We start from the raw sequence: 13,424 nt of genomic DNA, 5'->3' as shown, positions 1-13,424 counted from the left end.
TGATATACTAAGCCTCCCTAGAGAAATGAACAGACTGCTCAACAAAAAATTTACACTTTTGCAGAAAAGAACTGAGCAACTCAACAATACGGGCAAGAATGAAAACATTCAGGTAGAATCTGAAATAATAGAAGATCATAAATAGGTGTTATAAATGTTTATTTACAGCTTGATTTAAAAAACAGAAAGAAAAAAAAAGCACTCCGAAGAGCAAATTGAGCTGTCATCCCAGCTGGAGGAATGAAACCATGGTGCATTGCCTAGCTGCTACAGTACTAAAACAAAGTAGTGCTCTAGATATAGTTAATGTGTCATTTAAAAAGCTGTATCCCTAAAATAAAAAGCCGCTACGGACTTGGTACAAATATCTTAAAATACAAACAGAGAAAACTGCTTCAACAGTGGGCCTAACCTAGACTTAGCAAAACAGGATTGACAGAGATTTGAAATGTTCACATGGATTGAAATATTTACATTTTTTTCCCTGCTTGTCCACTTTATGAAAGCAAACCAAACTACTGGTAAACTGGATGATTTCTGGCAGCAAGTAGCTCCTGTGACCCCGTCACTGGTGGCCGACAGTGGAGTTCAGCAGTCCTGACTTCACATTTGATTTAGAAGCCTTCGAGAGGTCCCTCTGTAAAGAAAAGTAAAAATGAATGATTTAGGAGTCAAAATGTTGTAGCATGGTAATACTCATAATACTAATGTATATATTAATTTAGGAAAAGATGTCCAGATTTCACAGTAATGTGGTGGTGGACAGTTAAACTGTTGCCCAGGGAACAAGTGGCTGAGCCTCTGGTATGTCAGGAATTGTTTTAAGGATTTACAGTAAAGCATTTTCCTTTTCAGCATTTCTCATGATTCACTACTCATAAAAAGACTCTGGTATGTATATTTATCATATGTATGCATCGTCTACCACTAGGAATGTTGATGCAGATTATCCGTTTCTAAACATTATGCACTCTTGTCACATGCATCGCTGCTTTCTATTTGCTCTACTTGATAATTATCTAAAGTGTTACTGTACAGCCAGAGCACATATATACACTGAAAGACATTCACAAAGCTTGAGAAAATGTAATTTTGAGTACTTCCAGGTCAAACGTGTTAACCAAAATTCTATTTTAGCTCAACAGGGATGCCAAGTGCGTATCACGGTCACCTACAGACCAAGATATAATTATTGCTGATTGTGGGACTAATGTAATCCAGGAAAATGTTTGTATTTGCCATCGTTAGATTGTACTTTAGTGCATCTTTTGTGGTTTGGGACTAAGTAAACGGAATTAAAACTGAATTTACCGCAAATTCCGAATAGGAGCCAGCAACAGAGTTAATGGAGAAGGTGTGATCTTGAGTATCCTGAGACCTTAGTGTGCCACTTGGAGTGTTTCTAAGATGGGAGATGTTTTCCTTGTTTCGGTCTAGTGTACGGGGAGTCTTTCCTTGTCCAGGGGTTCGGAGGCCAAGACCCTACAACAAGATGATAATGATGAGAATTTCACAACCTTTTAATGTTATATCCTTATATGGTCTCACTGCTCATTTAACAAGCATTTCCACATGGTCTGTATCTTCCTTAAACATACAGTACACTCAATTGCCGAGCAGCATTTTTAGGGAAAACAAATTAGCCATCTTAAAAAAGGGAGATTTAAGTCAATAAACATAAAATGGACAACAGTGTCAGGGGCTGGACGCACAAGACACCTTAAGTTTTCTCCTTAAGTATGGCACAAGGCTTACTTTTTTTCCAGCTCAGGGACTCTTAAGTAGCATAGAATACTTTCAAAAGTTTCCTTCGTTCAAGAAAAACATTAAGGTATTTACTGCATTGAAAGATTGTCCTGTGCTAAAGTCCAGTTTCCATGGAGACATTTAGCCTTTAAAAGAGTTTTAAAAAAATGGCAGAAGAAAAGACAAGAAAAAAACAAATTGGTCAGAGGAGGAAAATATTATACTTATGGGGGAACACAAAAGAAATGACTAAAAATGTATCTCATCTGAAATCTTGTAGGGACAAATCATCAATTGACAGCTGGTCCAATCTATGGTGTTAAATCACTGCACAGCTTATAGCATATCCGTCGGGTTCTCCTGAACACTCTTCTAGGGATATATTAATTTTCCTCATTTATTGCCTTTAACTTGGCCATGATGGGGTTAAGACTGAGTCACATGCACCTACATTTTTTCCCTAACTTTGGTTGCTACGGTATTTTGTGCAATGGTTTAACTCAAAGGGATTCCTTAAATATAAGAGTGATATAAGGAGAAAACCAGTACTAATCATTGAGTGAACATTTTAAGGGATCTTAATTTAAGGTGCTTTGTGAAGCCTGCCTGAGACACAACATAACATTTAAGGTCAGACAGAATATGATGGAAAGCAAACCTTGCTGGCAGACAGAGGTGGTTTCTGGATGGAGGACTGGCACATGGTCCCACCGAAGCCTGAACTAAGGAAGCTGTTAGGAGTGGAGATGGTCGAGGTGCCGTTGAGCTGTATGTTGACAGGGGAAATAAGTGGGTCAACTTTTTAAGCAACTCACTCACAGAGGCAGTCAGTGTCCCACTGCACAAGCAATAAAGATATATAAAACATATTAACACTGCATCGACATCATACCTTTCTCATTTTTCCAGGTGTGAGAGTCCCTGCTAGTCGCCGTTTGGATGGTGTTCTCATTGAAGTTCCATATAACATGTCCTCCTGTGTCTGTTTAGTTTTCTTCATTTGCTAATTAAGACGAAAGAAGAATGTAGTCTAAATTAAGATCCTTTTGAAACAGGGAAATAGAAGACTTGGTGTCGTTTTTAAATGCAAATTAATAACACACCCTTTCCTGTTTCTCTTTCTCCTTCTCAGCGTGGTGATGATCCCACTGCTGCTGCACATACTCAAGAAACTTCTGACAATTGATGAGGAATTCCTTGCCATGCTCCTGCTCCCAAACATCGATTTGGGCTTTGAGACTCTTTTCCAGCTGGAACAAACAGGAATCACACATTTTAACTTGTTGACATGTTCACATTTACCATTAATAGTTAACAGTTAACAGTGGACCTTCAGTCTACATCACTAAACAGTTGAATTTCTAAAATCTCTTTCCTATTTCAAAATCCGACCATTTTGCACAAGAACTACAAACTGAGATAATAGTTTCAACACCCCCATCTGTTGGACAAACATATTATTGCACCAATAAGTCACTTGAGCTCCTATGTTTGATTGCCAACTAAATCTAATTTGACTTTTAAAAATGTTAACAGGTTCATTTACAAGAAGAAAATGTTTTTGTATTCACTAAACACACAAAAACATGTCTATGACCACTTTCAAACATTTCCTCACCTTAGGCAAACTTTTCTGCAGATCAGCTCTTTGCTTCTCTTCTTTCAGAAGATTCCCACCTCTGTTGTTGAACCTTGAGGGGTCATTGGCCTTTCTCTGAGGTGGAGAGAGATATACACATTACAATACCAAGATACGTTTATTTTAAATGCGTTCCCACTAAATTCTAGGATAGTACTCACGTCAAGTTCCAGGTACAAGGTCCAGTTCTCCTGCCATTTTGTGACTCCCTCAAACAGTTCTCTGTGATCCTCATAACACTTTTTCAGGGTCTCGACCTCTGCCTCGTGCAGGTTGAGAAGCGCTTCAGTGAAATCATCTGGGGGAAATAAAGCATGCATTGAGAGTCGCACTCTTTGAGATGATAAACAGCATGTATTGGATGTTAGGGCATTGTCATTAGACAACATATTCACCATCATGATATGGAACAAAAGCTTCCTGCTGTTCTGGGCTATAGAAACATCTCTCCCAGAAGAGGGCGATCTCAGCTCTGATGGCCTCAATGAATGTTTTCATGCTCTGCATTTTCAGCACCTCTAGACGCTGGACCTCAGCCCGGAGCTGGAAAGACAGAATGCACATTATTAAAACGTGTTATGTAGGTGTTTGGTGATGGAACAAACCAATGCACTGAAACCACTTAATCTAAATGTAAAGGTAGATGTCTTACTGCCTCAATGTTGCTCTTCTTGCACTTGACCATATGCTCAGAGAGGGCTTCCCTTTCCTCATCGGGAACCTGAAGTCTTTCCCACAGCTCCTGCATCTTGGTGCGTAGAGTTGAACTACGGAGCTCATTCTCAGCCTTTCGTTCTTGTAACTGGGAGGAGGCAAACAAATAAATCATACATGTATCATAATATGATACATAAACTTAAACCAGCATCGGAATAACAAACATCTTGAGGGAAATTAAGAAAATAAAATCACCTGATTGAGAAGTACTTTAAGAGCAGCAATGTTGTCAGTTGACAGGCAAAATGCCTCCTCATCCTCACACATCACATCCATCTCAAAGCTGGTGTGTGGGTTCCACTCGAGATCATCCATGCACACGGTGATCTCCTTTTTGACGCTTACAAATTCATCATGGCGACGTTCCTGAAAAGACATGGCAGGTTCATTTACAATCCTAATAGGAAAAGACACTAAGTAACTAAGAAAAGCGGAACGTCGGTCACACCTTCTCTTTGGTGAGATCATCCAGGTAGGCGTTGTATGACTCAAGTTGCTTCAGCGATGGGACAGCGTCATGATCAATGCAAAATGGGGTAGTGCACAGAATATCACACAGCTCACGGTCTTTGACTATGAGGGCCTTGAGCTCTTCCATTCTCTGCTTCTTGTGCTCCTTCATTAGCTCTAGACGTGTGCGGGTGTTCTTTTCCATCTGCAGCACAGTGCAGCCATCTTCCTCCTTCACAGAAAGCCAGTTAGTCCAAATATATCAGCAATTTAAGAACTCAACCACACATTTCTAAATAAAAAAAAAAGACTGTACCTCAAAGGGGGGAAGCTGAAGTTCACTGCACAAATGATTAAGTTCCTTAACACAAGCCTTTATACTATTCAGTAATCTCTTCTTTAGCTCCTCTTCCTCTGTAATCATTAGGTCCAGCAGACCCTAGCAGGACAAGAAAAAACAAACATTTGTGTCAATTTACGAGCTTTGTTAGGTCAAAAACAGACTTTAAATCTAATCCTAATTGATATGGGACTCACTTTAATGTGCTTGTGAACGTCATTGGTTCTCTGTACGCGCTGTTCCTCCGGAATCCCAATTTCATCCCAAATATCCTGCAACCTGACCTGTGCTCTGTTGAGGTAGGCACAAGACTCTGCTGCGTGGACTTCACTGGAAAGAAAACGAGTTTAAACACCTTCCACCAGTAAAACCAGTTCAATAGCACGACTGTTTGTAGCTAACTTTTAGGTCCACAATCCTTTCAGCCACTGAGCGAGCTAAAATTAGCCTCCCGCTAAGCGTTGGCTATGAAGTTAAATAACAGCAGCTCGAGCATGAGAGTCATGAAATTAACACAAAATATAATTACCATGTAATATTAATCATTGCAGCATACACGGACGGCAACTCCGTCCTAGCGTGACACAATATGTGTGCGTCTGCTCAAGTTAGCTAAAGCTAACTAGCTTTATCGACAGGCTAATCAGGAAATACGTTCGCTATTTGACAATTATTGTTCATGTAAACAATTTAAGCTCCAATAATGAAAACATATTAGGTCACTAACCTCACTCTCATGTTGCCACCGCAGACGTTAGAAAAGTATTAAAAACAATCTTCAATGTAAAAAAAAAAATCAACATTGGTGTGGCCACGGTTCTCAGGCTGCCCGTTCGTTTGTCGTTTGGATGGGTTTGAAATCTGTACCGTAACCACATCTGGGCTCTGATTGGCTGATTCGTCTGACGTCAACGGAAGCTGTTCTATGGGCGTTTCAAATTAGTTTTGAACGAGTATTGAAACCGCGAAGCATATTTTAATATCCCCGTTGTTACCGCCTCCTGTATTGGAAATACATTGAAGAATAGACAAAATAATCTGTCGATCACGTGGTGATGTAAATGTATGGGTTGGTTAAGAAACTATAAAATCTGCTGGAAACTATAAAATCTGCTGACCAACACGATTCTCATAATGTCAAAATATTATATACACAATGCAGAATTTATGAAAAACAGACACATTTGAAATTCTTCTTGTAATGCATTTCCCCTGTTTTGGAAATCCCAGAAAATGTACAAGCTAACTTTTTGTTTGTAAATGTGTTGTTCAATAAAGAAGAACAAATGTGAGTGTGAATGGTTGTTTGTCTCTACATGTCGGCCCTGTGATAGACTGGCGTCCTGTCCAGAGTGTACCCTGCCTTCGCCCAATGATAGCTGGGATCGGCTCCAGCCCCCCCGTGACCCTAAATACAGGATAAGCGGTAGACAATGGATGGATGGATGGAATAAAGAAGAACAAGAAATTGTCATTTTGTATAAGAAAACTTGATCAGATGGTTGATATTAAAACTTTAAAACACACACACACACACACACACACACACACATACACACACACACACACACACACACACACACACACACACACACACACACACAAACACACACACACACACACACACACAAACATAGGCCTACACTTCTGACTCAGCTAGCGTTTAACCTGTATGCTCATATTTGTTTTTGCATCAGGTGTGTCTATGATTTGTATGAATAGCCTTGACTTGGCCTGTGTATCCACTTCCCAGGCCTGCATGGAGCACAGAAGATTTTGTGGTTAAGGGCAAGCCCAGCCACTTGTCTCATGTCTTTTCATAGGTAAGCTATCACTCCATAAATCTAAAATCTGCTTGCAACTGCCTTTAAGGTTTATTTGTTTATCTGGCACACACATCTCTGTTACTTTGTGTTGGTTGAAACCGTTGAATGCTGCAATTCTTTGAATCTTTGAATCACTACTAATTACTACAACTGTTAACTGTTGTATGTTGTATTTTTCTTATTGTACTGTTGTATTTTTAACAAGGGTTAAATACAATGACATATTATTAATATTTGCTGAAATTCTCTGCAATAGACACATATCCACTGCGGGCTAAACCTTTGTTTTAGGCTTGTTAAAAGATGGATTTAGTTTATTTGGGTAAATTTGACAGAAAAGACACATAAACATGTGGGATTTTTTTTACTGTCCCTGATGGTTAATCATCCTTTATTCCTTGTACACAAGCACACACATTTACATGCACAAACTCTATTTGAGTCTGAAATGAAGAAGTTAATATAGAGGCAAATGCAATATAGAGGATCTACGCTCAACACAAATAAATATGTAAGAAACCTCGGTAGAAAAACTTGAAATTGCAAAAAGGACAACACAATCTTGGCTAGTTTAGTGATTTCAGCGTAACAATAGACAGCCTTTATTGCCTCATCAGTGAGTATACTGGCGTAAATAGAGGTTTCTCAGCACTTCCTCACTGAACTGGTAGGTTAACTTCTTCTTCACTTTTTTAATCTCTCCAGATTTCCCATAGTTCCTCAGAGCTCGTGCCATTTTTTGGTAGGTCATTCTTTTGCGGTTTCCTTTCTGAGTACCCCAGTGGCTGGCCAGAACTTCTTTGTGTTTTGTGGAGAACTGAAAGATGCCCTTGTCCTTGTCCACCCACCAGATGCTGTCACTCATGTCCCCTTTTCTTAGCAAGTCCAGGAGGAACTGGTACAAGCGGATTTTATTCTTGTTGCCTGGATTGGAAAACATGAGACTCTGTCAAGAAATGCATTTTGGCAGTTTGCAGTTCCCCCAAGGTTTCTATGTCTGTATACATGACAGTACTCACAAGTGTCTCTCCTGAAGGAGGAGTGGTTATGGTCTTTAAATTCATCCTCCCCTTCCGATACCTCAAGTTCAGGACTGATTCCTCTTTGTTCCCCTTCTGAGTAGAAATGTCCAGGAGAGGCAGAGGGTTGGTACTGGTAGCTCAGGGACGGGGTGTAATATTGGATCTTTAGAAGAAGTTTGAAGCATGTCATGACTCAAGTTTACACAATTTCTTTTGTTTTGCAATCATCCACTGTCTGATATTTTTGCTCAAACACTGTCATTGTACTAAAAGAGGAAGTAACTTTGCCAAAATAGCATTCAGTGTTCTGAAAGACCACGTGATGAATGACATTTCAGTTAAAACATCCCCGACTGTCCACATCATGGCCTACTGTATTTGCAGAGATGAAATTTGCTTTTCTTTTTAGGTTTCAAATGGCAGGTAATTCCTAAAATATATGTTGTGTTGTTATTATTATGGTGGCAGCAAAAAATAAGTCCAAACAACTCTTTGTGTTTGACCTAGTATTCAATTCTGGAACGTGTATAAACGACTATAAAGCAACCATTATGTAAATCGCTTGTTATAAAAAAAAATCTGCAAATATCCCCCAAATTCCCTGGTTCCAGCTTCGTAATGTGAATGTTGATTTTCTTTGTCTTTCTTTTATGGTAAACTGAATATATTTGTGTTGTAGGCTTGGACACAGCCAGCAGTTTGAATTAGTCAACTTGGCCTCTGGAAAATTATAATGGCCAGTTTGTCTAGTTTTCTGACATTGCATGGTCAAAATGAATAATCATTAGTGGCAATCATTGTTAACATTTTAATTAGTAATATTGTTTACTCAAATGTAACACGCTGTGTTAAATTAGGACCAAATAACCCAAAATGTTTCTTTGTGCCTTAGTGAGTAATACGACTTATGTGACTCACATAATTTAGTAATACTTTTTCCTCAGTGCAAAACATTAATGCTGCATGCTAATAAGAAGATCACATTCAAAACTTACATTTACGGAGCTTTTCCCTGCTGATCATTTCCTTACCAGTAGATTTAATTTCCATATTTGAAGTCACACAAAGCTTATGCCTCTTCACACTAAAGCTCTCATTCACTTCTGCACATGAACTCACTTGCGGGGACACAGAGAGAGGTAGGAGTGGTGGGTCCAGGTGAAGGGGCAGAGAGTCGCTGCTGAAGCGGTACGGCTGTAGTTGTTGTGGAGACACAGGCTGAAGCTCGATGAGGTGATTCACTGGAGAATTCTCAAAGTCTGTCGGCTGGACACGCTCAGAGTGGAAGCTCCATCTGTGGTCTGAAAAGTGACAGAGGGTTCTGTAAGGCACTCGGTCTTAGTGATATGTGTTCTCTTCAACGGTTAACAGTCGTCTCACCTTCATAAATCTCCCCCACATTAGTGAGATAGGGATACAGCTCTGCAGGTGGTCGAGAATTCTCCCGTTCACTTGGAATTATTTCTTCTGACGCCTTTTTAGGGAGAAAATTGAAAAAAAAAAGTATCTTAACTCCTGATATGACCATTCGTTGCTACACTAGTTCTTTTCATTTATATATTGAACTTGGTCTTTATTGTTTTTACTAGGAAATAAAGACAGGGAATGAATAGAATAAAATTACAGAATAGCTGATCACCAGGGGAATAAACGTATAAGCTCATACATGACGGTGGGTATACTGTATGTTAAAGGTTTACTTTCCAACAAACACACGTCCTTATTCAACACAAACAGACTTCTTCTTCTCAGATGACAAAAAGCATTTCTACATCCAATCATGGTCACTAGCATAATAAACTCTTCTTCTTTTTTATATCTGAAACAGCTATAGAAACACATAGTAAAACAAACAGAACAAATATCTTCTTGATGTCACAAACTATAATCAAAGCAGCACTTACAGGTGATATCACATATCCGTCCATCACGCAAACAAGGCAGCATGAGAATCCTGAAGCTTGTGACGAATGTTAACTTTTTCTTATTGCTAGACTGAGATACACGCAACGCTGCTGTGGATTGACTTCATCAGACAAATGGGAACTGAAAGCGAGAAACAAGCTGGACCCTAGACAGAGCGTCCATATCATCCAATTGTCAAATTCATATGATCAGCTAGTTCCTGATTGTCATGTATGGGCCAATCATTTCCTGTGTGTTTCAGAAGTATACAGGGGGTGCAGCAGTGATGGGCCCAAAAAACACCTAAATAAAACCACATTGCTATTTAAATCAACACAAATCACAACAAGCCCCCAGGCAAATGTACTCATAGGAATTTCTTAAAGCCTTACTGCACATAGGAGTCGAAACTAAACATGAATTTGGAATGCAGCTTGTTCCTCTTTTGGTTTGGCATCACGGTTTCAGTTGAGGAAGTACTGACCATGAGAATGAAACCAGTGATAACATGACTGAAATGTCTGGAGCCCTCTAACTTGTTTGTGTTGTAATATTCCTGCTCGAAGCAGACGTTATAGCTCAAATGATAATGCCTGAACCTGCTGTTTCAGTGTGGCTAAACAAACGCTGACATTTTTAGAAGTGTGTGAATTTGTTATGACTTTTCTCCAAATCATACAATGAACCAGACGTGTTTGATATGTTTGGCCCTGCTGGGATGGAAAGATACCAGAGGCAGTGTATTGGGTGTGATCAAACTGTTTCCTGGACACCAGACAGAGAAAACGAGCCTCTCTGTGGAGTTTAAGATCTTTCTGTGTTAAATAAGTGAACACTTTAGACACCAGCAGCCGAGGTGATACAGAAAATAACAACCTTAGGGAGGGTGACTGTGCCAAACTTTGGCCATCCATTCAGATCATGATTTACTGTAAGTGCAGGCCTGGGGCTTGTCGTGCCTTCAAATGTTTGCTCTGTCTCCATCTACTGGAAAGAAATGTTGGACTGACCAGTATCTAGGCTAGACTGAGTTAAGAGACAGAGAGGAGACAACCAAAATAGCTCATCGAGGCCCACATTTATTTACCCCCTGCTTCGGAATTTGGCTTATTTCGGCGATGGTTTATACATGTAAGAAATGAGGGCTGCGGGGATTTATCTGCATTTCAGATTCCCATGTATTGCTGAATTTCCTCCCCACCTCGGATACTGACAACAGCAGCCGGGAGCGGAGTCCTCTTGTCCCGTGGAATTATCACGGCGCCGCGGCGAGATACGTATGGAACATGGCTGCTATGAGGACTTTAACCGTGGCAGGTCTCTTTTTGGCATTTTGCGCGTTGGGACTGATAGCAGTAGCGATCAGCACTGACAACTGGTACGAGACCGACGCGAGGAGGCACCGGGAGCGCTGCAAGAATTATTCAAACAAAAGAAACGACCCCGGCTACATTTACATCTCCAACAACAACCTTCCACTTCGCATGTTGCCAAAGGAGAGGACTGTGGAGAGCAGGAGCGGCGAGATGCTGGTGCGCGCTAAGCGGCACTTTTTGCCTCCTGCGCCTGCCATGGAGTCCCTCTGCAGTCGGCAATTCAACTCCACCATCACCGGACTGTGGAAAAAGTGCCACCGAGGGGGATTTGACTTGGAGATAGAGGATTTGATCTTTAAAGGTGTGTTCGTTTTATTTTTTTTTATTTTTTTGTGCTGTTCATATGTTGTGCTATTATGTGTGTGTGTGTGTGTGTTTTATTTTACATTTGTGTTGTCGTGCGTGAGGCGTCATCAGTAAATACTTTGTGCGCTATCCAAGGTGCTAATGCTGCGCACAGACCCCCGAGGCCTACGCAGTCTGACGCGGAGTACAGTTACAATCGACGCGCGGTATCGTTTCCAGCACAAACGGCCAGGCTGTAGTAACAGAAGCCTCAAGATGCGTACAATAAGCTACTCCACAATGGTGTGGGTGGATGGGGGTGGACGGGGGTTGGGTGTTTTTTTGGGGGGGGGGGGCAGAGAGCTTTGCGATATCCTCTCCATCTGATCTCGGCGCTTATGTGACATCCTCTTTGTGTTGTTTACATCCACAGGATTGGTTCCGCGCTGCACACCAATAAAATACTACTACTCATCATCGGCGCTGCCCAAAAATCTGCCAATCAATCTGACGAAGACAATAAGGCAGGATGAGTGGCACGCGCTCCGTGAGTTGCCAAAAACCCAATTTTCATAATGTGATGCATAAATGGAGGAGAAACTTGGCAAACGCCGCCACTTGTCTTGTGCGCTTTTGCAGACCTCCAGAGGATGACCGCCAGCTTCGTAGGCATGGCCATCTCCATCATCCTGTTCGGCTGGATCATCGGCGTGCTGGGCTGCTGCAAGGACCACGATCTGATGCAGTATGTGGCTGGACTCCTCTTCCTCATGGGAGGTAAGATGCGATGCACACAGAGAGCACTGCCCCGAATCACCACGGAGGGGCAGTAAGGTCGTTGTTAATGAGAGCGTGGTGACATGGTGCATCAAATGGGTGACTTTTTCCTCCCCCACCCCCCCTTTCTCCTCTTCCTCTCTGGCAGGGACGTGCTGCATCATCTCCCTCTGCACCTGCGTGGCCGGGATCAACTTTGAACTGTCCCGCTATCCCCGCTACATGTTCGGAATACCAGAGGACATCAGCCACGGTTACGGCTGGTCCATGTTTTGTGCTTGGGGTGGACTGGGCCTGACGTTGTTGGCCGGCTTCCTGTGCACGCTGGCTCCATCCCTCTATCCTCCACACACCCCGGTGGTGCACAAGCCCAGGCAGGAGAATGGCTGTGTGTGACAGGCCGCCACACATCCGAGCAGACACCTGTCTCATCCCCTGAAACAGTGATGAGCCCCGCTGCACAAACAGTTACCCCCGGGGACTCGGAGCGGAGGACACTGGCTCTTGCTCACGTGGAAATGAAAAAGAGGTGACATTTGACTGAAGATGCTTTCAGTTCCCTCCGGTGCTTTTTTTCTCCCCCCCCCCCCCCGTCCCACTTTACGAATGAACTGTTCAGTGTTAATTGCTTGCTCTTCAAGAAGAGAATAGATGTACAAATTTTCTTCCTGTAAAATCTGCTAGTTTGAGGGGAAAAAAAACAAAAAACAAAGAAAAGAAACACTGGCAGACGATCAATAGCACAACTTTGAAATCTGTATTAAAGATCAAAATATGGATGTGTACTGTCACATTTCAAAAGGGCAACTGTGTATCATTATGTACCCGTTCAAAACAAGATATGTATATGTACGTTTTGAATTGTATGTATGCAGATGCATTTATGTTTATTCAAGGAAAAATATGAACATTAAGACCAAACTGTGTTTGAGGGAAATGTTTTGTTGTTCTTGAGGTCTTATCCCCCATCAACATATTTTTGAAAAATAAAACAGCCTTGCAGATCTATCTTTTCTCCCCATGTAGCACACTGAACAGATGTCACATACTTGTTTGCGGTCTGCTTTTCTATTGTATTATGAGTTCACTGGTATGTCAGAAGGGAGGTCTGCTAGCAGAGTCAACAGCTCTTTTATTCATGTTTGTGTTACAAGGAGTCTGTTCCATTCTGCCGCTTGTGAAAACCTGAGGTGTAAATGACAGCAACACAAACATTTGTCAGTGGCCAACAATTGAACCATAAAACAGAACAGGAAACAGTGGAGTCATTGCTTACTGTGCATTGCAGGGAAATAAGCAATTCTTTAAAAACATCAATTATGAAATAAGAAATTAAATCCA

At 41.3% G+C, this 13,424-nt stretch overlaps 3 protein-coding genes across 4 annotated transcripts; 1 reads left to right on the top strand and 2 right to left on the bottom strand.

Moving 5' to 3' along the window:
* Positions 1 to 142: 142 nt before the first annotated feature.
* On the bottom strand, positions 143 to 5,751 carry LOC311018364 (protein regulator of cytokinesis 1-like). Of its 2 annotated transcripts, none has more exons than XM_084017292.1 (14): positions 5,620 to 5,751; positions 5,090 to 5,222; positions 4,869 to 4,991; positions 4,551 to 4,784; positions 4,298 to 4,468; positions 4,038 to 4,187; positions 3,781 to 3,928; positions 3,547 to 3,683; positions 3,365 to 3,460; positions 2,850 to 2,996; positions 2,639 to 2,749; positions 2,405 to 2,512; positions 1,312 to 1,482; positions 143 to 637 (listed from the first exon to the last, which is right to left on the bottom strand). In XM_084017292.1, the coding sequence occupies exons 1-14, from the start codon at positions 5,628 to 5,630 to the stop codon at positions 566 to 568; spliced, it is 1,812 nt and encodes a 603-aa protein (XP_083873418.1). In that variant the 5' UTR covers positions 5,631 to 5,751; the 3' UTR covers positions 143 to 565. The 2 variants fall into 2 exon arrangements, with proteins under 2 accessions (XP_083873418.1, XP_083873419.1); XM_084017293.1 differs by having other exon boundaries at positions 1,379 to 1,482.
* A 1,313-nt stretch (positions 5,752 to 7,064) lies between these two features.
* spi1a (Spi-1 proto-oncogene a) lies at positions 7,065 to 9,854 on the bottom strand. The gene is made up of 5 exons (XM_084017531.1): positions 9,645 to 9,854; positions 9,121 to 9,214; positions 8,860 to 9,041; positions 7,738 to 7,903; positions 7,065 to 7,642 (listed from the first exon to the last, which is right to left on the bottom strand). Exons 1-5 carry the CDS (start codon positions 9,666 to 9,668, stop codon positions 7,332 to 7,334), a joined length of 777 nt encoding a protein of 258 aa, XP_083873657.1. The 5' UTR covers positions 9,669 to 9,854; the 3' UTR covers positions 7,065 to 7,331.
* A 739-nt stretch (positions 9,855 to 10,593) lies between these two features.
* Positions 10,594 to 13,091, top strand: tmem276a (transmembrane protein 276a). Its single transcript, XM_084018491.1, has 4 exons — positions 10,594 to 11,322; positions 11,740 to 11,853; positions 11,946 to 12,083; positions 12,232 to 13,091. The coding sequence occupies exons 1-4, from the start codon at positions 10,932 to 10,934 to the stop codon at positions 12,477 to 12,479; spliced, it is 891 nt and encodes a 296-aa protein (XP_083874617.1). The 5' UTR covers positions 10,594 to 10,931; the 3' UTR covers positions 12,480 to 13,091.
* Positions 13,092 to 13,424: the final 333 nt, after the last annotated feature.

This window comes from Eutrigla gurnardus (assembly GCF_963514095.1).
Source record: "Eutrigla gurnardus genome assembly, chromosome: 9".
In the NCBI taxonomy this organism is placed as follows: Eukaryota; Metazoa; Chordata; class Actinopteri; order Perciformes; family Triglidae; genus Eutrigla; species Eutrigla gurnardus.
This window is presented reverse-complemented; position numbering and strand designations above follow the sequence as displayed.